The following is a 22,311-nucleotide window of genomic DNA, read 5'->3' as shown; positions in this document are numbered from 1 at the left end:
AATGTATTTTCTTTTTTAGGACTTCCTGATTTGGTGCCCGATCCAAGTTATGTTCAGGCTGCAACTTATGTCCAGCGTGCTCATTTGTATTCACTTCGCTGTGCCGCAGAGGAGCGCTGTCTCTCTAGGTATGTACTTCTAAAACACAGAAAACACAGCTACCTCTAGAACAACCTTTCTCAACCTTTCTACCCCAAAGGAACCCTTGAAAAAAATGTATAAGTCTCAAGGAACCACTGGTAAAATGAATTAATCAGGTATCAGTGGGAAGAATGCACCTTATATTGGTGGTCAATGGGAAGAATATCCTTTACATTGGTGGTCATTGGGAAGAATGCCCTTTACATTGGTGGCCATTGGGAAGAATATACTATACATTGATGATCATTGGGAAGAATGCCCTTTACATTGGTGGCCAGTGGGAATAATGCCCCCCTTACATTGGTGGTTAGTGGGAAGAATGCCCCCCCCCCCACCTTACATTGGTGGCCATTGGGAAGAATATGTTGTACATTGATGATCATTGGGAAGAATGCCCTTTACATTGGTGGCCAGTGGGAATAATGCCCCCCTTACATTGGTGGTCAGTGGGAAGAATGACCCTCTTACATTGGTAGTCAGTATGTCACTCTTCCAGACAACTAAAAAGATCACTGGTGTCATGCCACTGGTTCTGGCTAGTGGCCTTGGACTCTATGCAGGCACCATCGGAGGTCAGTCATCTACTGATCAAGGAAGTCCTAGCAACCTCTGGAAGGACCCAAGGGTTCTAGAGAACCCTGGTTGAGAATGGCTACTCTAGAACATGAATTTATCTCATAAGTAGATTCTACAACCTCTAACACTTCCACTGCTTCTTATCGCTTTATGTACTAATGTGGAAGGATCTTCCCTTCTTTTAATCAGTAGGATCTTCCTCTTGTTGCTATTACTTTATTCACATGTAAGAGTGCCCATGAAGTGCCATGTTATCTGTATCAGCAACTTGCTTTACCAGAATAACCCTTTAGGTGGTGCAACAGTTGAATTTGAAATTGCAACCTCTCAGCCTTGTAAGATTTAGGGGATACAAAAACTGGAAGCATCAGAGAAATTTTACTTATACTGGAGACTTTCAACCCAATGAGCTAATATCTACAGTATGTGCCCAAGAACTCCCTAAGGACATTTTTTACTGCATTCATGTGCTGCATACTTTCAGGTATTAAAGAATTTAGAAAGAAAGGGAAATTGTACTTAAGTATATCACGTTGCTGCAGGTTGCCTCCATTCAAATAATATTTTAGGTAGCATTTACCCTACGTGTTTGTATCTGGTATATTTAATCTATTTGTTAATTTAAATGTATTCCTAATCGTTACATAGGGCAAAATCCACTTTGCGTGCACCAAACACCTTTACAAACCCAGATATTACCTTTTGAAAGTAGCGGTGATATAATCAGGCTGCTGTACATAGCCTGTGCAGAGAGTAGAGTTGTGGGAGGGACCCAGCAGTCTCCACAGGTTGGCTATAGAAAACTACATAAGGAGGTGGATGCAAGACCACTCACCCTGCACAAGGAGAAAGAACAGAAGTGACTGGTCTTTATTTCAGGAATCTCCTGCACAGAGGCAATGTTTTACACTGGATTAGAACACAGATCTGGAGGACATACACAAAGGACACCATAATTTAAGTACAAATACACAAGCTTTTTATATTTAGACAATATTTGCCTATCTCAGAGTTCAGCTTTCAGTTTTTCTAATCTTTGTTTCTTGCGTGTAATTATTATTTTCCACTACTTTTTCTCTCCATGACCAAAAAGGATGTAAAATAGGGACACAGACAACAACAATAACCTAATATAGGCTTTGACTTTCCTATGCTCTGATAATAAAGTTCTTTTTTTACTGTATCTGTCCCTGTAAGACCCCGTTTACATTAGGTCGCTCCGACTTAGGGGGCGACCTATGAAGTCGCGTGCAGCGCGACTTGCACGGACTTCACATAATGGAAGTCAATGCAAGTCGCCTCCAGGTCGCCCCGAAGTAGTACAGGACCCTTTTTCTAAGTCGGAGCGACTTTTGTCGCTCCTATTAGAACCGCTCCTGTACTACTCAATGACCGCGACCGTGCACGACTTGCCAGGCTGACCAAGTCGCCTGACAAGTCGTGCTAGTTTGAAATGGCACTAAGGGCTCATGCCCACTGCAGCTCAAAGGCGCTCAAAGAAGCTGCTCCTACAGACTTTTGAGCTTTTTTTTAGCTCTTATTTTTTCTGCCTGAAACTCCCCTCCATGTTGGCCAATGTGTCTATGTATACACTATGGCTTTTTCAGGAGTTTACACAGGCATCAGCTCTTACAGGCAGAACCCCCTCACCAAACTTGCATTTTTGAGAGGAGCTTTTGAGCAGAAAGGATGCCTAAGTGCCCAAAAACACACAAAAAAGCACTGAAGAGCATGAAAAAGCTCAAAGAAGCTCGAAAACATTAAAAAGAAATCGGAAAAATGAACCGAGGGGAGGGTTTGTGAAAAAAAAAGCGTTTATGCTAAAAAAAGCTTAAAGAAGCTCAAAAGGAGCGCAATAAAAACGTGCAGAAGTGCCCATAAAAGTACAAGCTTCTTCAAGCTTAAATAAAAGCTAAAATGCCTGTAAAAGCAGCTTTTTTTTTGAGCTGCAGTGTGCATGAGCCCTAAAAAGGTTCTCCTCCTTCCTTGTTCTGGTGACCCAGCAGAAGAAAAAGGAGAAGCTCCCAAAGCAATAAAAACCTGGCAGACATTCTACCTCTTTGCACTCTAGCAAAAACCTTTCAAACATGTTGGCTGGAATTCTGCCATAACTCTTTATTTGATCCATCTAAAAATTGGGTTTTTTAATTGGTATTTTTTATTCATTGAAAAATTATGGAGGAATGAAACTGATCATGCAGATATTTCAGAAGCAGAATTGTGTAAACAGAGTCAACCTTTGACCAGACAAAAATGTTGCTCATTTGATTTCACAATTGTTTTTTTCCAACACGGGTGAAAGGCAGCTCTCAGAGAACATTAAGGCTGCATTCACATGTCAGCGTATTGATCGCGGGCAGAATCGACGCGATTCCGCCCGCGATCCGGAAATCATTGCAAATCGCGGGACGCCTGTGCGTTGCCCGTGATTTGCAATGGCACCCCAAATGCTGTGCGATGTTGCCGCGATTTCCGCCCGCTGAATCGCGGTAACATCGCGCAAAAAAAATTGCGGGACGCATTACGCTCCAAAGAAGCTCTTGTACTTTTTTGGGCGTAATGCGTCCCGCAATTTTTTTTTGCGCGATGTTACCGCGATTCGGCAGGCGGAAATCGCGGCAACATCGCACAGCGTTTGGGGTGCCTTTGCAAATCACGGGCAATGCACAGGCGTCCCGCGATTTGCAATAATTTCCGGATCGCGGGCGGAATCGCGGCGATTCTGCCCACGTTCAATACGCTGACATGTGAATGCAGCCTTAATGTTCTCTGAGAGCTGCCTTTCACCCGTGTTGGAAAAAAACAATTGTGAAATCAAATGAGCAACATTTTTGTCTGGTCAAAGGTTGACTCTGTTTACACAATTCTGCTTCTGAAATATCTGCATGATCAGTTTCAGGTCCGGTTCACACTTGTGCGATGCGGGAAGGCTGCGAATCCGCAGCCTGTTCCCGCATCGCACACGCACCCCCGGCAGTTCACACTGCCATATGCGATAGGCTGGGGGTGTCAATGTAATCTTAACGACACCCCCAGTTTGATCGCATATCGCAGTGCGATCGTGCAGTTCGCACAGGATCGGATCGCACAAGTGTGAACCGCTGTGCGATCCGATCCTGATGCGGCTTCCAAAAAGGGTCCCTGTGCGTGTTTGGTGCGGCTGCGGTGCAAATTTAGCCATACAAACTGTATGGCTAAACTCGCACCGCACAGCCGATCGCATGTAATGTCGGAGCAGTGTGCTCCGACATTACATGCGAACTCCGCACACGCACAAGTGTGAACCGGGGCTCATTCCTCCATAATTTTTCAATGAATAAAAAAATACCAATTAAAAAACCCAATTTTTAGATGGATCAAATAAAGAGTTATGGCAGAATTCCAGCCAACATGTTTGAAAGGTTTTTGCTAGAGTGGAAAGAGGTAGAATGTCTGCCAGGTTTTTATTGCTTTGGGAGCTTCTCCTTTGCCTTCTACTGTGTCACCAGAACAAGGAAGGAGGAGAAACATTCTGCCCGCGATCAGTACGCTGACATGTGAATGCAGCCTAAAGCACGCTCCTTTAGGCTGATATTAGATGTGTTACACATTGCCAGTAGCAGGGTGCATTCCACTTACCTCTATGGAATTGTTCCCTCGCTAGCCACAAACATTGATGAATCTTGATCACTAGTGATGGGAGCAACATCTCACTGCCTCAGCTAGTGAGGGAAAGATTCCATAGCGACAAACAGGTAGCCTTTTAGCGATGCTGCCGCCAGGAGATTTGTCACTAGTGGCAGAATCGCATATTTGACATCAGCCTTAAAACAGTATTAAACTCACAGACAAAGATTTTATATATTGCAGTTTGCCAAACCATAAATGTGGTGGCTGCAATCATTTTCTTTTTTTTTAGGCTTTTTTCTCTGTATTTTTACCACGTGATTTGGCCACTTCCTGTCTTAGGATGTCCCCACTCTGGATGGAGGGGCGATGGAGACACCAGAACAGACAGCAGAATTGTCAATCTGAGGAGAGGGTAGTGTTAGATGCATTAGCAGATATAGATGATTTGACTAACAAATGAAAGCCAAACTCAAGTTAACACTTCTTAACCTCCCTGGCGGTATGATTGTTTCCGATTTTAGGTGCTGAAAGCGGTACAATTATTTTGCATGTAATTCTCAAGGACGAGCAGCCCAAACCAACTATTTCCATATGATTTTTTTTTACTGTGCGTTCTTCTTTATAACACCTCGGATATGATAAAGTTTGAAACACAAAATCATAAATTATAATATAAAAAATAACTATAAATAAGTTAAAGTGTATATATATATATATTTATATATATATATATATACATATATGTATGTGCATATATATATATATATACATATATTATATATATATGTGTGTATATATATATATATATATATATATATATATATATATATATATATATATATGTGTATAGATATATATATACACGTGTATATATATATATATATATATATATATATATATATATATATATATATAAAAAGTACAGTAAAACTGCAGGAAAGGGCACTGGGGGGCAAACTAATGTCAATTTATTTTATAATGTAATCCAATAGGATTACAATATATCAGTGTGTTAATGTGTTTAACTATTTGAATTTGCCGCCGGTTCCACCCCCCTGCGACGTGACGCTCGCAGGAGACGGTAGCCGGGGCTCACAGCATCGGGCGGAAGATCCGGCCACCGTATGCTGCAATGACACATCGCGGGATCCGAGGGACAAGGTAAGTTCCCTCTACCAGGATCCAGCGATGCTCCCTGGCCGTACCTCGAGTGTGGCTCGGGGTTACCGCTAATGGCACTGAAATTCCACCCCGAGCCACACTCGGGAATACCGCCAGGGAGGTTAAAGTGGTTGTAAAGTTAGAAGGTTTTTTATCTTAGTGCATTCTATGCATTAAGATAAAAAGCCTTCTGTGTGCAGCAACCCTCCTAATACTTACCTGAGCCCCCTCTATATCCAGCGATGTCCACAAGTGCCTCAGCCATCCGTGACTCTCTCTCCTAAATGGCTGACACGCAGCAGCGCCAATGGCTCCCGCTGCTGTCAAATTCAGTTAGCCAGTCAGGAGAGAGAGGGGCCGAACGGCAGCTCCGTGTCTGAATACACGGAACTGCAGCTCGGCTCCTCCCACAGCAAGCTGTTTGCTGTGGGGGCACTTACCAGGAGGGAGGGGCCAGGAGCTCGAGCCATGGACCTGAGAAGAGGAGGACTTGGGCTGCCCTGTGCAAAACCACTGCACAGAGGAGGTAAGTATAACATGTTTGTTATTTAATTAGGAAACAAAGGTGTCCTTTTATGAAACGGAGATGAGCAGTGATCCTGCTGATCACAGCTCATTTCCGATCATTCTCAGTTTATGAAACAGAAATGATCGGGGGAGAACATGTTCTCCGCTGATCATCTCTTCACACGGGAATCTGTCATTGCCTGACACAGAAACAGCCAGGCTATGAAGCTGCGATCTCTGCACTTCACTGGCGATCTGTGCCAGAATTCACACTCCCAGATTCACCAGCCTGGAGCTTGTGAAGCGGGGAGTGAAGACCAAATCGGGGGAGAACTGAGGGGGAAAAACAAAGATTATCGACTTCCTTCTTCCTCGTTCAGACCCCCCAACACAGTAATCATGTCCCCCTGCCATATTTATGTATATACTGTATATACATGTATATATATACACACATACATGTAGATATATATTTAATGTTTATATATATATATATATATATAATGTATGCATGTGTGTATTCAGTGTATATATATATATTTATGTAAGGGGACTATTATTTATTAACATTAGTGGGGATCTTGTACTCAGCAGTGATAATGTATCACTGCTTGTTAAAGCGCGCTAGTGATTTTCATACTACGGTAATCTCGCTTTGTCTCACGAGATTACAGGCGCTCCCATTCACTTCTACACAGATCTCGGCAGTCCTCCGAGAAAACAGTTCTCCTCTGATCACCCTGGGAGAACTGAAGTTCTCCACTTCAAAAAAAGGGTGCCAGAGGAGAGATAATTTTCCCCGGAGAACTGCAGAGAAGCGAACAGAGAAAAAAATTCACCCTTTCATAAACGTACACCATTATGAGACTTTACAATCACTAAGTGTAGCGTACCCCCCAACCTCCTAGGGCCTGATGGTGACCCCCAGAGACAGACAGGCCGACATTCCTCCTCAGGGTGTGGATCACTAGTAGGGATGCACCGAATAATCGGCGGCCGAACATTATTCGGCCGAAAATAGAAAAAATAGCACTTTCGGTGTTCGGCCGAATAAGTCAAAAGGCCGAATAATTTTGTGCCGAATAATAGGGCTGAACGATAGTCGATATGATATTGACTATCGTTCTGTGGCCGTAGGCGATATTCATATCGCCGAGGTCACGATATTTACAGGGGGAAGGGACTCGGAGGAGGACAGGAGGACTCACAGACTTCCGTGAAGCCGGGACACTTCAGCGGTGAGCATACATACATTACTCACTCGTGCACTGCAGCCCGAACCACACATTCAGTGAGTCTTACTCTCCTCCCTAGTTTTTTCAATGGCACATTCAGGAAGCCAATCACGCCGTGATTAGCTGCACAGCGAACCAATCACGCGTGCCTGCACACCTGATTGGTTCCGCTGTGCCGCTACTCACGGCGTGATTGGCTTCCTGAATGTGCCATTGAAAAAACTAGGGAGGAGAGTAAGACTCACTGAATGTGTGGGGCGGGCTGCAGTGCACGAGTGAGTAATGTATGTATGCGGCTGTGCTCCTTTCCAGGCTACTACTAGTCCACCTCCAGCTTCCTACTACCACCACTATGAGAGACTGTCTGTCACTGTATAATCTGATCGAGTCCACACTGACACTGACTGACTGTCACTGAGTAATTGATGTTACCATATTAACCCTGACCTGCCCAGTGCCCTGTATCTGCAATTAAAATTTACAAGGCTGCCTGCATGCTTCCTGATTTCCATTCCCAGCATCCTTCCCAATCCCTACAGTGTCACTAACATTAACCCTATGGTACAAGGCTGCAGTGTGCACTGAATCCCATTCCCTACAGTAACATTTAGGGAGAGAGAGAGAGACATGAGAGGACAAGAGAGAGAGAGAGACATGAGAGGACAAGAGAGAGAGAGAGTGAGAGGACAAGAGAGAGAGAGAGAGAGAGAGAGAGAGAGAGAGAGAGAGACACGAGAGGACAAGAGAGAGGACAAAAAATTGGCAAAATAAATGGAAAAAATGCAAAACACCGCGTTCGGTATTCGGCCTTCGGCCTTCGGCCAAACATTTTATTATTATTCGGCTTCGGCTTCGGCCAAGAATTTCATTTCGGTGCATCCCTAATCACTAGGCATGGTGGGTGGTGAACAAGTAAAAAAGATGGGTGCCAGTCACTTTTATGCTTTAACAAGGAGAAGTTTATTTCTCTCAACAGGAACAAAAATGGGAGAGAGGGGTAGGGCACAGGACACCCTTAGTGAAAATAACAAATTGGCAGACTCCATACACAAAAATTAAATATAGGCAGACAGCAGTATAGGAAAAGAACCTTTGAGTTTAGACTGACCTGGGAGGCAACTCCTCTCCCCTGGGTCCAGTCTCTTGTAGCAATCTGTACTTGTAGAAGCAGCTGTCTCCTATATCAAGAGCAGGTAACTCACGGAAGGTGCAGGAATTCTATGGATGTTCTCATCTTGACACTTCCAAGCCGTATACAGGCTCTCCCTTGCAGAGCCACGAGCACATGGTTAAGCCTCAGGCTTCAGGCCTACCCAGCAGCAGCAGCAGTTGCACACACCCACCCCAGACAGGGGTCTGGGTGGTAAGAGACAGATCATCTGACCTCCTCCAAATAAATAGTCTCCCCCAGCATGCTCCATTACCAGTGTGATTGGCTGGGAGAAACATACATATTCATAACCTAATTGACTGTAATTTATCACTCTAATGTCAAAGGCAACAGTGCCACCTACTGACAGAAAGGAGAACCACAGCCAAACCAGGATTAGGAAGAAAATCCAATGACCAGGATAGTTATCACCTAGCACAACTAAATTTACTAGCAACCCTGCTTATGACAAGGGTGCTACACTAGTAGTATCTTTTTTCTATTTCAATCATTTTTATTCAGTTTTACTAAGTGGTTAATAGACAAAAGTTCCGTCCACGCAGGAGCAGAAGTTAGCTCAAAAGGAAGGCAAAAACAAACGGTACAAAAATAGGAGAAAAAAAGGAGGAAAAAAATTGTGAGCTAACATAACAACAGTAAGTAGAAATGTTCATGAAACCATAAGGACTAAGGGGTCCCAGAGAGGTTCCCCACAACTACAGGGCATCCTCTGGACTCCCCAGTATCCAAAAGGTGGTGCAATATACAGATATACAGCCTAGACTGGACTGAAAAGGAAAAAAGGAGCAGAAACTAGAAGAAGGTTAGGTGGAAAGATGAAGCTAGAGAAAAGGAGCTAGCCCACCTACTGAGTAAGGAGCTAGAGAAGGGATAGAGGAATCTAGGGAAGAAAGGGAGGCCAGAACAGTAGAGGCCGAGAAATGGGGAGAAGGTAAGGGTTCAGGAGCATCAAGACCATCCGTCACAGGTGGCCCAAGCTGGCTGTGGGGGGAAGGGGGATGGGGGGTAGGAAAGACATATGATGGCTGTGGCTCCCAAATTTTGGGGAACTTGGCATGAGAGTCGTTGCGGATGCTCAACATCTGTTCATTAAGCATCAAAGCAGTCATGCGCTCTTTCTCCCCCTCAAAGGGGACAGATGTTTTTTTTCCAAGCTTGGGCAATAGTTCTTTAGAAATAAATAGGTGGCAAACTTTTGTTGATAAGCAAACAGGTCTGGAATTGGAGGATGTAGTAAGGCAAACTTGGCTTCTTTGGTATGGGTAGATGTAACAACATAAATTGAAGGTCAAATACATGAGACCAGAAGCCAATTAGTTTAGGACACTTCCACCATATACGTACCTCATCACTCTGATGGCCACAACCTCGGAAACAGCGAACACACTGTAGGATGGATTGGCATGGGCAAGTAGTATCTTTTTTAACTTTTTTTTTTTTTAAAGCAGCAACTTTTTTTAACAGTTACAATAACAGTTTTTGATTTCTTTTTGGCATAAAGGTTTTAAATGAATGAATAAAAGTTGACCATTGTAAGCACCCCTGTCAGTGGTAAATGGTTTGTCTCAACCTTCTAACAGTCATTTTTGCTGGACAGCTTGGTCTGTAAAGCGGAACTAAAGGCAAAAAATAAAAAGCATTCCAACAGGCATGCTCTTTTTTACAAAAGAAGCATCCAATGTTTATTCTGCAATAAGATAAACGTACCTGCTTGTTCACAATCCACTGCAGAATGTACACAGAACTATGCATGCGCAGCTCTGTTTACAATTCCAACACAGTTCCACTGTGCCGACTGAAGGACTCCCATGCATATTTGGAAATGACATCATTCCACACCTGTCAATCAAGATGGCCGAAGACTGGCACCCAAAAGAAGCCAAAGAGAAGATGCTGGAGTTGGGACCCCATGGGGACTGACTGTTGGAGCATAGATGAGTATTCTTGCCTTTACTTTAGCTTAACCAAAAATTTAAAAATAACAGACTTACTGGTCAGATCAATAGATGGAAATAAAAGAAAAAAACACAGATGCAAGATCAAATTTCAACTCTCTAATAATTGTCCACAAACATACTTACAGTACTAGTCTATGAAGTCTAGTGTTATCTCCATTGCAGTTGTAGGTTCTCCTTCAGCCACTCTGCTCCCATGCCATCCAGTGTCGAACTTAAACCTTGGAGAGTGTGGGACACTTCAACTTTGGGGGCCTTTCAACATAGAAATTAAATTATATGACAAATAAAAAAGTAAACAAATGAATTGTAAGTGTAGCGCACCCCTTAACCGCTTTACCACTGGTCACTGTGCTGCTACTGCAGCACAGTGACTCGTTATCGTCTGGCGACGTAGGTCTACGTCACCAGACTTTCCCCTCTCTCGGCGGCGGCGCGCGCGCGCCGCTGGAGGCTCGCTCCCGCTGTTTTCAGTTACAGCAGGAGTCGGGCCAGGGGAGGAGCGGTGGCGATCGCCGCCGCTCTTCCCCAAATGTTGGGGAATCTAGTTTGGAGATCCGCCCGCCTGTGTAAACAGAGCGGGCGGATCTCCTAAGTGACAGGCAGGGTCACATTTCAGGGTTCAGCATAGCTGAACCCTGGATCTGTCCCTGTGTCACACAGTCACATCCCCCCCCCCACACGTTAGTAAGCACCAGGCATACATTAACCCCTCCCTCTCCAATAAAATTAACCCCTTCCCTGCCAGTGTCATTTTTACAGTAAAAGTGCATATATATAGCACTGATTACTGCAGTAATGTCACTGGTACCCCCAAAAGTGTCAAAAATGTCAGTCAAGGGTCCGATCTGTCCGCCGCAATGTCGCAGTCCCACAAAAAAAATCGCAGATCGCCGCCATTACGCGTTAAATAAAAAACACCAAAAATGACATAAATCTTTCCCTTAGTTAGTAAACGCAATAACTTTTGCGCAAACCAATCAAAATTCGCTTATTGTAAATTTTTTTACCAAACATGGGTAGCAGAAAACAAATTGGCCAAAAATTTAAAAAAAAATTGGTTTTTACATCTTTTTTGGGGGGAATTTCATATAAAAAAATGTTAAAAATATTGTTATTTTTTCAAAATATACGCTTTTTTTTGTTTATAGCGCAAAAAGTAAAAATCGCACAGGTGATCAAATACCACCAAAAGAAAGCTCTGTTTGTGGGAAAAAAAGGACGTAAATTTTGTTTGGGTACGGCGTCGCATGACCGCGCAATTGTCAGTTAAATTCGCACAACGCCGAATCGCAAAAAGTGGCCCAGACGTAAGACAGCAAAATGCTCTAGTGGTAAAGTGGTTAAGGAGCCACAAGTAGAATGGGATTTTTCACTCTGCACAACCAGGCACACTGAATTTTCATAGTCACTTCAGAGTCAGAGAACAGTCCATGACTTTGTTTTTTTTGTTTTATTGAAGGTAATAAACTTTGATAGGGATGGGAGTTAATGGGATGCCCACTTGACTTCAAACAAACTTCAGGGACAGCTCTTCCTATATACAGTTTCTATATACAGCTCCTCTTCTTCCTCCAGCACACTCTTGCTTGCAGAACTCAGCTATCTCACCCTGTTGTGGTTTTGTAGCAAAGATCCATTACAGACAGGGACTCGCAGCCCTTATACTTGGATAACAGATAGGGTGACACAGGTCACACTTTCCCAGCACTTCCTCTATGTGGTCACTGCTCCGAGCACCACCTCTTCAGGCCCTTCCAGCCCTCCTGGCTGCAGCAGCCCCTTTCACTAGCCCTCCAGGCTGACTTCTCTCCACTGTCCTCCAGACTGACACTCACCAGCCCACCCGGCTGACTCCCAGGAAATCTCCCTGACGTACTGACCCGCTCCTCCTGTTCTCTCCTTGCTACCGTGCCTCCAGGAAAGGAGTTCTCCATGTAATGTAGAGCAGCAGTCCCCTTTTTGGCACCAGGGACCAGTTTCATGGCAGCAAATTTCCTCAATAACAGAATAGGAAATTTAGCAAAGATTAAATCTTAAAGGGCAACCTTTAACATACTATCTTTAATCTCACAAATGCCGCCCACCTTGTCCAGTACAGCCGTGGCCAAAAGTTTTGAGAATGACACAAATATTAATTTTCATAAAGTCTGCTGCTTCAGTGTTTTTAGATCTTTTTGTTAAATGTCACTATGGTATACTGAAGTATAATTACAAGCGTTTAGTAAGTGTCAAAGGCTTTGCCATGTTGACCCTTCAAAACCTCTGCAATTTGACCTGGCATGCTGTCAAGCAACTTCTGTGCCACATCCTGACTTGTGGGAGCCCATTCTTACCAGGGCCGGACTGGGAATAAAAACCAGCTTTGGAAATAATTTCATATCAGCCCTAGTGGTGTAGCGTGGGTTGTCAGCACCCAAGGCAAGGCAAGTAATTTGCGCCTCTAACCAGCGGACATTTAGCGCTTTCTAAGTCCTACCACTTATACAGAAAACCCCTTATGGTACATTGTAGGATTTACCACTCCTTCTCTTTGTTCTCCTTTCTTTCCCTTTTATCTCTCTCTATCCTAACTTCTTGTTTTTTTTTTTTCCATCTCTCTCTCTATCCGGCTTTCTTATTCTTTCTCTCCCTTTTTCTTTGTTCCTCCCCCACTTTTCCTCTCTCTTCCATGTATTCTCTTTTTTTATTCCTTCTCTTACTCCTTGTTGGGGGGGGGGGGGAGGGCTGGGAGAGCGGCGCAGGCTCCAAGAACATCCCAGCTGGCCCCCCCTCCCCGCTATCTAATACATTGCTGATCCCCCTCCCCACTATCTAATACACTGCTGAACCACCCCCCACCCTATCTAATACACTGCTGACCCCCCTCCCCACTATCTAATACACTGCATTCCCTCCCTCCCCGCTATCTAATACACTGCATTCCCCCCTCCCCGCTATCTAATACACTGCTGACCCTCCCCTCCCCGCTATCAAATACACTGCTGACCCCCCTCCCCGCTATCTAATACACTGTTGACTCCCCCTCCCCGCTATCTAATACACTGCTGACCCCGCTATCAAATATACTGCTGACCCCCCCCCCAGCTATCTAATACACCGCTGACCCCCCCTCCCAGCTATCTAATACACTGCTGACCCCCCCCCCTCCCCGCTATCTAATACACTGCTGACCCCCCTCCCCTTATGCACTACAAAATAGCAGTATTAACTAGGGATCGTCCGATATCGGTTTTTCGTTGCCGTTACCGATATTTTGGCCAATGCATATCGGTATCAGCCGATATTGGCTGATATTTTTGTACATTTAAAAAATGTTTTTATTTATTTATTTATTTTTTAACAGGTACTTTTGTGGAGGGATCTGGGGGTCTAAAAGACCCCAAACCCCTCCTCTGCACTTAAAAGCATTCAAAACGCCAAGTTTGGCTGTTTTGAATGCTGTCATTTTTTTTAATCTGGCGCCAGACAGTACCCGGAAGTAATGTCACTCATGACATTACTTACGGGTTTTTGCATGGAGACCCGATCAGAGCCGAATGCGGCTTTGATCGGGTCTTCGGCAGCCATGCAGGCTGGTTGCCCGGGTTTCCCGGTGGGACGGGAGACCCAGGCGAGCCGCAGAAGGCGGCGGAAGGGGGGAGGACGTCCCCTCCCGATCCTTGTAATGACAGCCGAGCGGCTTCTCAGCCGCATCGGTTGTCATTACAAGACAGCCGACTGTCGGCTATGGACATCGGTACCGGGGTGATGCCTCTAGCTGCAGGCATCACTCCGATACAAGCATTTTCCCGAACATAGGCAATATCGGTATGCTGTTCCCCACCTCCCCCTAATACAATGCTGATCCCCCCTCTGGCCCCTCCCCCTAATACAATTCTGTTCCCCCGGCCCCCTCCCCAATACAATGCTGACCCCCCTCCTCCTAATAAAATGCTGCCCCCAGGCCCCTCCCCCTAATAAAATGCTGATCCCCCTCTGGCCTTCTCCCCCTAATACAATGCTGTTCCCCCCGGCCCCCTCCCCCTAATACAATGCTGACCCCCTCCCCCTAATAAAATGCTGACCCCCCCGGCCCCCTCCCCCTAATACAATGCTGATCCCCACCTCTGGCTCCCTCCCCCTAATACAATGCTGTTTCCCCCGGCCCCCTCCACCTAATACAATGCTGACCCCCCTAGCAAAATGCTGACCCCCCCCAGCCCTCTCCCCGTAATACAATGCTGATCCCCCCTCCCCCTAATACAAATCTGTTCCTCCCCCCTGGTCCCCTCCCCCTTATATAACGCTGATCCCCTCTCTCCCTAATACAATGCTGTCCCCCCGGCCCCCTCCCCCTAATAAAATGCTGACCATACCCCCCTAATACAATGCTGTTCCCCCCAGCCCCCTCTCCCCCTAATACAATGCTGATCCCCACCTCCCCCTAATACAATGCTGATCCCCCCTCTTGCCCCCTCCCCCTAATACAATGCTGTTCCCCCCCAGCTCCCTCCCCCTAATACAATGCTGACCCCTTTCCCCCTAATAAAATGCTGACCCCCCCGGCCCCCTCCCCCTAATACAATGCTGATCCCCCTCTCCCCCTAATACAATGCTGATCCCCCCACTCCCCCTAATACAATGCTTTTTCCCCCCTCCCCCTAAATTTGGGGGGATCAGCATTGTATTAGGAGGAGGGGGGCAGATCAGCATTGTATTAGGGGGGGTCAGCATTGTATGTAGTGGCCCTAGTACAATGCTGATTTCCCCCCCCCCCCCTAAATGCAATACATGAGGTCCCCCTCCCCCCTCTTACCTGGCTGTCTACAACAGGGCAGCTCACTCAGTCAGTGTCCAGTGATGCCTGCTGCGATGCTGGCTGGTGTCTGTGTGGAAGGGAATAGGAAGGGAGGGATCAGATGATGCTGTCAGGGTGAAGTCAGGAGATCCGCTGTTCTGTATCTGATGGAACACTGCCGCCGTGCAGCTGCCGGCCGTATATGACGTCATGCCACTCAACGCGGCTGGCCGCATAACATAGAATCGAGTGTAGCGGACCAGCCACATCTCAAAGCGGCCCCGGGGCCGGCGGGAAATTTCCCAGTATCCTGGTAGGCCAGTCCAGCCCTGATTCTTACATAATCAATGCTTGGAGTTTGTCATTTGTGGGGTTTTAGATTCACCCTCCTTTTAAGGATTGACCACAGGTTCTCAATGGGACAAAAGGTACGAGCAAGAAGGTCTACTGTTTTCCTAATTCCAGGGTGACCATCAGATTTTGAATCATGCACCAGCTGAAGGACCTTAAGTCGTGCCGCTTCAGAGACACACATTCTTTTTTCAAAAAGGTCCAGCGGCACTCATGAAAGTCCATGTGCAAATTTCCTGTTGGATTGTTTAAGGTCCCTATCATAAGTTGCTTTAATCTTTGAAAGAAGTGCTGCAGGGTACTTTATTACCAAAAAGTGTCTGTCTTGTAAGATAGTACTTACTAGTTCTAAGTCGGCAAAAGAGTCACCAGACATTCTCAATAAAGCATCTGCTTTTCTATTTTTACATCCTAGTCTGTAAGAAATTACAAAATTCATCTTGCCTGCCTTGCATTGAGCCTCTTTATGGATTAAATAAATTCAATATTTTGGCACATGGGTGTAATAACATTTGTTTACCAATTCTTGGAGAAAGAACTGCTCCAATGGCTGTATTGGGGGCATCTACTTCTACTTTAAAGGGAAGTTCTGGGTTAGGATGTACCAGTACAGGTGCAGTGGGGAATAAAGTTTTCAGACGTGAAAAAGCCATTTCTGCCTCTGTGGACCACTGGAAGCCTGCCTCCTTCCTTGTCACATGAGTAATGGGGGGCCACAACTTTTGAACATTTTGTAATAAATCTCCAGTAAAAGTTTGCGAACCCCAAGAACCGTTGCACATCCTTTATGTTCTTGGGGTAGGCCAGTCTAGGTTGGCTTGGATCTTGCTGGAATACATGTTCAGCCCTTCAGAAGAGATGATGTGGCCCATGAACAGTATAGGGTCTGTTTGAAATCACATTTTTCCAATTGAATATATCATTTATTTTGTCATAGTCGTTCTAAGACAGTAGGGACATGATGCCGGTGTTCCTGTAAATTGGTCAAAAAGATAAGTATATCATCCAGATAAGCCACCAGAAATTGGTCTAACAAGTCTCTGAAAACATAATTTACGAAATGTTGAAAGGTAGCTGGTGCATTACAGAGTCCAAAGGGCATTACTAGGGATTCATAATGCCCATATCTTGTTCGAAAGGTCGTCTTCCATTCATCCCCAGGTCGAATGCGAACAAGATTATATGCACTCGCAGATCAAGCTTGGTAAAAATCTTTGCTGTTCTTAGTCTTTCGAATAGTTCTGGAATTAAAGGAAGTGGATATGGATTCTTGACTGTCATTTTACTTAACTCTCTGTAATCAATGCATGGGCGCAGGGTTCCATCTTTTTTTCAACAAAAAATAGCGGGGCACCAACAGGAGAGGTTGAGGGACAGATAAACCCCTTTGCCTGATTTTCTTGTAGAAAGTCCCTTAACGCCTTCAGTTCAGGTTCAGAAAGATTGTAGAGGTGACCAAAAGGAATTGGGGCTCCTGGTAAAAGCTCTATCAGGCAATCATATGCCCGGTGGGGTGGTAATTGGTCTGCATTTTTCTTATCACAAATGTCTTTAAAGTCTTGGTATTGAGGGGGCAATTTTTCCAGGTTAGTCAATGTCACTCCGATAATAGTAGGTGAGATGTCTCTTTTTTGACAATGTAACTCACAATGTTCAGAGGGAAAGGCCAGGTTTCTTGCCTTCTAGTTAATAGTGTGATTGGAAATTGATAGCCATGGAATTCCTAAGATAACAGGAAATTGAGGAGAAGAAATCAGATTAAAAGATATTAACTCTTGGTGTCCAGGCTTAAAACTTAACTGCAGAGGAATGGTCTCATAAGTGATTACTCCAGAAGCGAGTAGAGAATCATCCACTATCTCCATATGTACTAGAGATGGTTTGGGTATTTTGATAATATCTTTTTCCTCCGCAAACTTCAAATCCATAAAGTTACCACCAGCCCCAGAATCCAGCAATGCTTTCTTTTTAGGCGTATGCTTAAAATAAAATGCGAATGATGACAGACAATCTCCTTCTCTCCTGGTGTTACGGAAGACAAAGGTTGTGTAATGGATCTCACTTGCTCCCTAGATGCGGACATTTCTTTTTGACCGGCCACTGCAATGGTTTGTCTTGTTCTTCTTGATTTATGTGGACACCTCAAGGTGTAGTGATCTGACTGGCCGCAACAGAGGCAAAGATTCAGTTCAAGTCTGCGTCTCTTTTCAGCAAAGCTGAGAGCACCAGTCTGCATAGGTTCAGGTTCATGGCTGGCAAACGATTTAGCCATTGGTTGAAGATTGAATGAGGAAGTAAAGTCAACAGATCTTTGTTTCTCAAATCGTCTCTCCATAAATCGTCGATCGATCTTAATGCTCAATTTAATAAAGTCATCAAGACCATTGGACGTATCTATTCTGGATAGTTCATCTTTTAGATTCTCAGAAAGTCATTTTCTAAAGTGAAAGTGCTTTGCACTATCGTTCCAAGTGGTATCAGTTTCCCATCGACAAAATTCAGCAGCATATTTAGCAACAGGACTTCTCCCTTGGCGCAAGTTCAATAAAACAGTTTCAGCAGTAGAGCTGTGATTCGGATCATCGAAAATTAAATTCATGGTGGTCACAAACCCCTCAAAATCTCATAGAAACTCATGGTCTTGCCTCATCAACGAACAGAGATATAATAAAGCCTGTCTTGGAGCATGGGGTTACAAATCAGTAAGGTTGCAGCTGAAAGTGCAGTCGACATTGATTCAGGAAGCCTCTATGGAGTTTAGGATCCCCATTGAATTCATCAGGCAAAGGGAAGCAGTTTGAATCACTGTTAGTAGCTGTTTGTTGGCATTGCTGCGCAAGTTGTGTTCACAATTCAATTACTTCTCCTTGTAACTCTTGCACTCATGTTCGTAAGCCTTGAACAACCTCAGTTAGCAAAACAACATGTTCACTCAGGGTTCTGTCAGGGAAGAACTTGCTCAGAAATGGCAGATATGCCAGTGCCCAAGATGGCCATGCTAATGAGCGCATGCGCGTTAACAACGCAATGGCGCATTGGCGAACGCAATGGCACATTGGCGTTCGCGAAACTTTCTAATTAGTGCCATTTATCAGCATCCACTTCCTATATAAACTCAGCACTGGCTATCATTCATTGCTGGATTATCTTCAGCTAGTACATGATCTCCTTGTGCCTTGAAACTTCTGCTTGATTACCCGTTACCAACCTGGCTATCCTTGACCTGCTTTGGCTTATCTCCTGGCTCTGAACCTGGCTTGTCTTACAGACTTCCCTCTGCCTGCTCCTCATTGTCTTCTCGTGTTGGACCCTGGCTTGACCCCGACTACACTACCTGCCTCTGTTCCTGATTGACTACCCGTGTTTGACCCTCGGCCTGGCTACTGACCTTGATTGCACTAACCTGCCTGCACTTCCAGTGATCCAGTGACTGTCTTATCCGCTACGGATCCAAATCATGAAACAGCTACACCTGCAGGCAACCCATGCACCTTTGGGCACAGCACCCTCTGTCACCATCTCCAGGGGTGCTCTGCACTCAGCCACAAGAGTAGCCTTCTCATCACCTCAGCCTCCAACCAGGTTCGTGACAGCTTTGTTGAGTTGCGACAGTCTCCATGTTGTGGCCACATTATTCAGTTAGGAGAATACCTGTAATGAGTGGAGACCAATGGCCGAGAGTGTCAGGCAAGCTCGGTTTACAGGTCTGCGAGAGATAGGAAAGTCTGAATTACTAGACCAATAATCCCTTTTGGGGTCACAAGCCAGGTTCCATACAGGAGAGAGTTTCGTAGTTGGGGTCACAAGCCAAGGTTGATGCAGGAGCAGAGCTTTGTAGTCGGAGTCACAAGCCAAGGTCGATGCAGGAGGAGAGTTTCATAGTCAGGGTCACAAGCCAAAGTCATTTACCAAACAGCAATAGAAGTAGCTCAAGGAGTATGCAGGATCAGACCACAATAATCTGGCGACAGGAAGAGCAGAGGCAAGGCTTATATAGGAAGTTCATGGGAGGAGCAAGGAGTTCAAGGTTCAATAGCAATCAAGACACAAGGCAGGGTTGTCCAATAGATCAGGCAGGGAGCTGTCTAGCATTCCCAGATAGCCCAGCGAGAAGAAGTCGGTTCAAGCCCAGGTCCTAACATAGACTATATAATCTTCATAGCAATTTGCATCCCCAGATGTACTCACACAAATCAACCCTAAACAGGCTGCACAAGAAACTATACTCTTGAAGGAAACAGAAAAATCTCTTAGATGGTTGAAAGCTCGCTTCCTGCTTTACAGCAATATGGCATCCTCTATGTTTGCAAAAAAATTACACTAATCCCTCCAACCACCTCATGTATATAAACTTAGAAACACAGCAGGGCAAGTGATGACTCATCCACAAGATCTCCTTCAGATTTTTATAAAACCCTACTCTCCCCTCCTTCAGCCCTGCTGCGTTCTGCCTCCCTAGATTGGTTAGAGAGTCTTTCACTCCCACATCTGTCTGATGCAAAATTTGGCACCCTGAATGCTCCATGTACATCTGAGGAAATATCTCATATAATAAATAGCTTCTTTGAAAACCTCCAAAGCCCCTGGCCCAGATGGGTTTTCTTTATTATAAAAAATGTATTGACCATCTCGCCCCCCGTCTATCCAAACTTTTTCCTAAATTTTGGAGTGCCATCAATTTCCTGAAGATATGCTTTTAGCCAATATGTCCCTTTTACCCAAACCAAATAAAGATCATACTCTAACTCTCCCTAGTTAATAACTTGGCTAAAGTTATCTCAACCCTGTTTTCCCCTGACCAAACTGGGTTTATCCCATCTAGAAAGATAACAGATAATATTAAATTGGCATGCAATGTAGTTCAGGATGGGAATCTGTCAGCGCATCAGGTCATGATGTTAAGCCTTGACATACATAAGGCATTTGATAGTGTTCTCTGGCCATATATGGTAACAATATTAGACACGTTTGGTTTCAGTTTTGTGCATGGCCTTAAGGCACTATTTACCCATCCGGGCACTAGAATCAAACTTCTGGGTTGCAACTCTGAATACTTTTAACTGGACGAGGCAGGGCTGCCCCCTCTCCCTGTTGCCTTTCACCTTAGCGATTGAGCCGTTGGCAAGATCCATCACCCTGAACCAGGACATTAAAGGATATATCAAAGGGGATCATCACTTTAAGTTGAGCATGTATGCAAATGATATTTTATTATTTTTGACGGACCCTTTGATCTTTCTGCCCAATGTGATTTCCACCCTCTGTACATTTCATGATCTATCCGGCCTTGGGGTATACCTCTCTAAATGCACAGCTATGCCAATTAATTTGCCTCCTTTGTTGATTGACAGATTAAGAGATAACTTTCATTTCGCACTCAGGCTCACTATCATATATGGGGATTCGCTTGGCCCCTTCGCTGCAACCGATCTACCAGACCAATTACCCTGATGCATTTTTACACATTAAACAATTGTTAAGGATATGGTCTTCGTACCATATCACATTCCTTGGTAGGATCCAAGCAGTGAAAATGTCAATCCTCCCTAAATTGTTGTTTTACATCAGAGCTTTACCACTATCTGTCTCCCGAACGACGCAATACAAAAAGAGGTCAATAAAATAATTTGACAAGATAAGAGGCCTAGAATGGGTAGACTGCTTATGTATAGACTGCAAACCCAAGGAGGCTTTGGCTTTCCAAGTTTATGTAAATATTACACTGCCTCCAGACTGGTACAACTGGCTTAATGGCATGCACCATCCACTCAGATACCTTGGCTCTGCTTTGAAATTACTTGAACCTTACTTCCTCCCTGGCCTTCTATGGTTGAAGTCGATTCAACTTAAAGAAATAGCCTCACGTAACCAGGTGGTTAGTCAATCATATCATATATGGTCTCTATAGGGGACCCGCAATCCCCCCCCCCCCCCCCCAGCTTTTACCTTACCTAGTACCTTTAATAATGGATTGACCAGGGACTGGTAACCCTGGAATCTTTTCAATGTAATGTTACTTTTATTACATTCAATACTCTCCAACAGCAATTCCACCTCCCTCATACAGAATTTTTAAGGTACATCCAAATTAGACACTTTTTTTCTGAACTTTTTAATTTGGCTCGCAGAAGGTCGGCCTTGGTGTTTGAGTGAATGTGCAATGTTTCTTCCAGGGATAGAGGCACCATCTCATTGCTATAAAAGCAGCTTAAAGAACATGATCTCCAGACAAATCTACCGCCATCTACAGTGGGAGGTGGAGACAGGCCAGGACATTTCGGCTGAAAACTGGCAGGATATGATATCCAATATGCACAGGTGTGCTAAATCCATTACAACCCAAGAAACAGTGTTTAAACTGCACGCCAGGTGGCACTACACCCCCGTTAAGCTGCACAGAATGTTCCCGCTGGAACCAGATACTTGCTTCAGGGGCTGCCCTGACATAGGGACACACCTCCACATTTTCTGCAGTTGCAAAGCTATCAAGCCCTTATGGCAGCAAGCAGCATCGAAGGTTGCCCTTATTAAAGGCTCACCTATTACTCTCACATTTCCCATGTGCCTATTTTTTGCAGATATACCAGAGGTGTTGCCCCCCTGTCAGAAACTGGTTCACACATTGTTTAGTGTGATTCATTGGGCCAAAGTCCTAAATTGGAGATCCCCTCAGTTCCCTGGTCCCAGGTTGTACAGCGAATGGAGGTAATAAAACTTAATGGAGAAAATTCACCATAGAGTCATGGACACTATGCGTGTATTCCATAATGAATGGTTGACCTGGTCGTCTTATTGAGATTTTCTCGATTTATGGTGTTCTGCCTT

The 22,311-nt window shown here is 44.7% G+C and overlaps 1 protein-coding gene across 1 annotated transcript in view; it reads left to right on the top strand.

Moving 5' to 3' along the window:
* The window catches only part of LOXL1 (lysyl oxidase like 1), a 48,409-nt gene that overhangs the window by 1,426 nt on the left and 24,672 nt on the right, over positions 1 to 22,311 (top strand). Inside the window, exon 2 of the mRNA XM_082254211.1 lies at positions 20 to 128. Coding sequence (XP_082110337.1) covers positions 20 to 128 — 109 coding nt within the window. The remainder of the gene's footprint in view (positions 1 to 19; positions 129 to 22,311) is intronic.

This window comes from Pelophylax lessonae (genome assembly GCF_965119305.1).
Source record: "Pelophylax lessonae genome assembly, chromosome: 4".
Lineage (NCBI taxonomy): Eukaryota > Metazoa > Chordata > Amphibia > Anura > Ranidae > Pelophylax > Pelophylax lessonae.
This window is presented reverse-complemented; position numbering and strand designations above follow the sequence as displayed.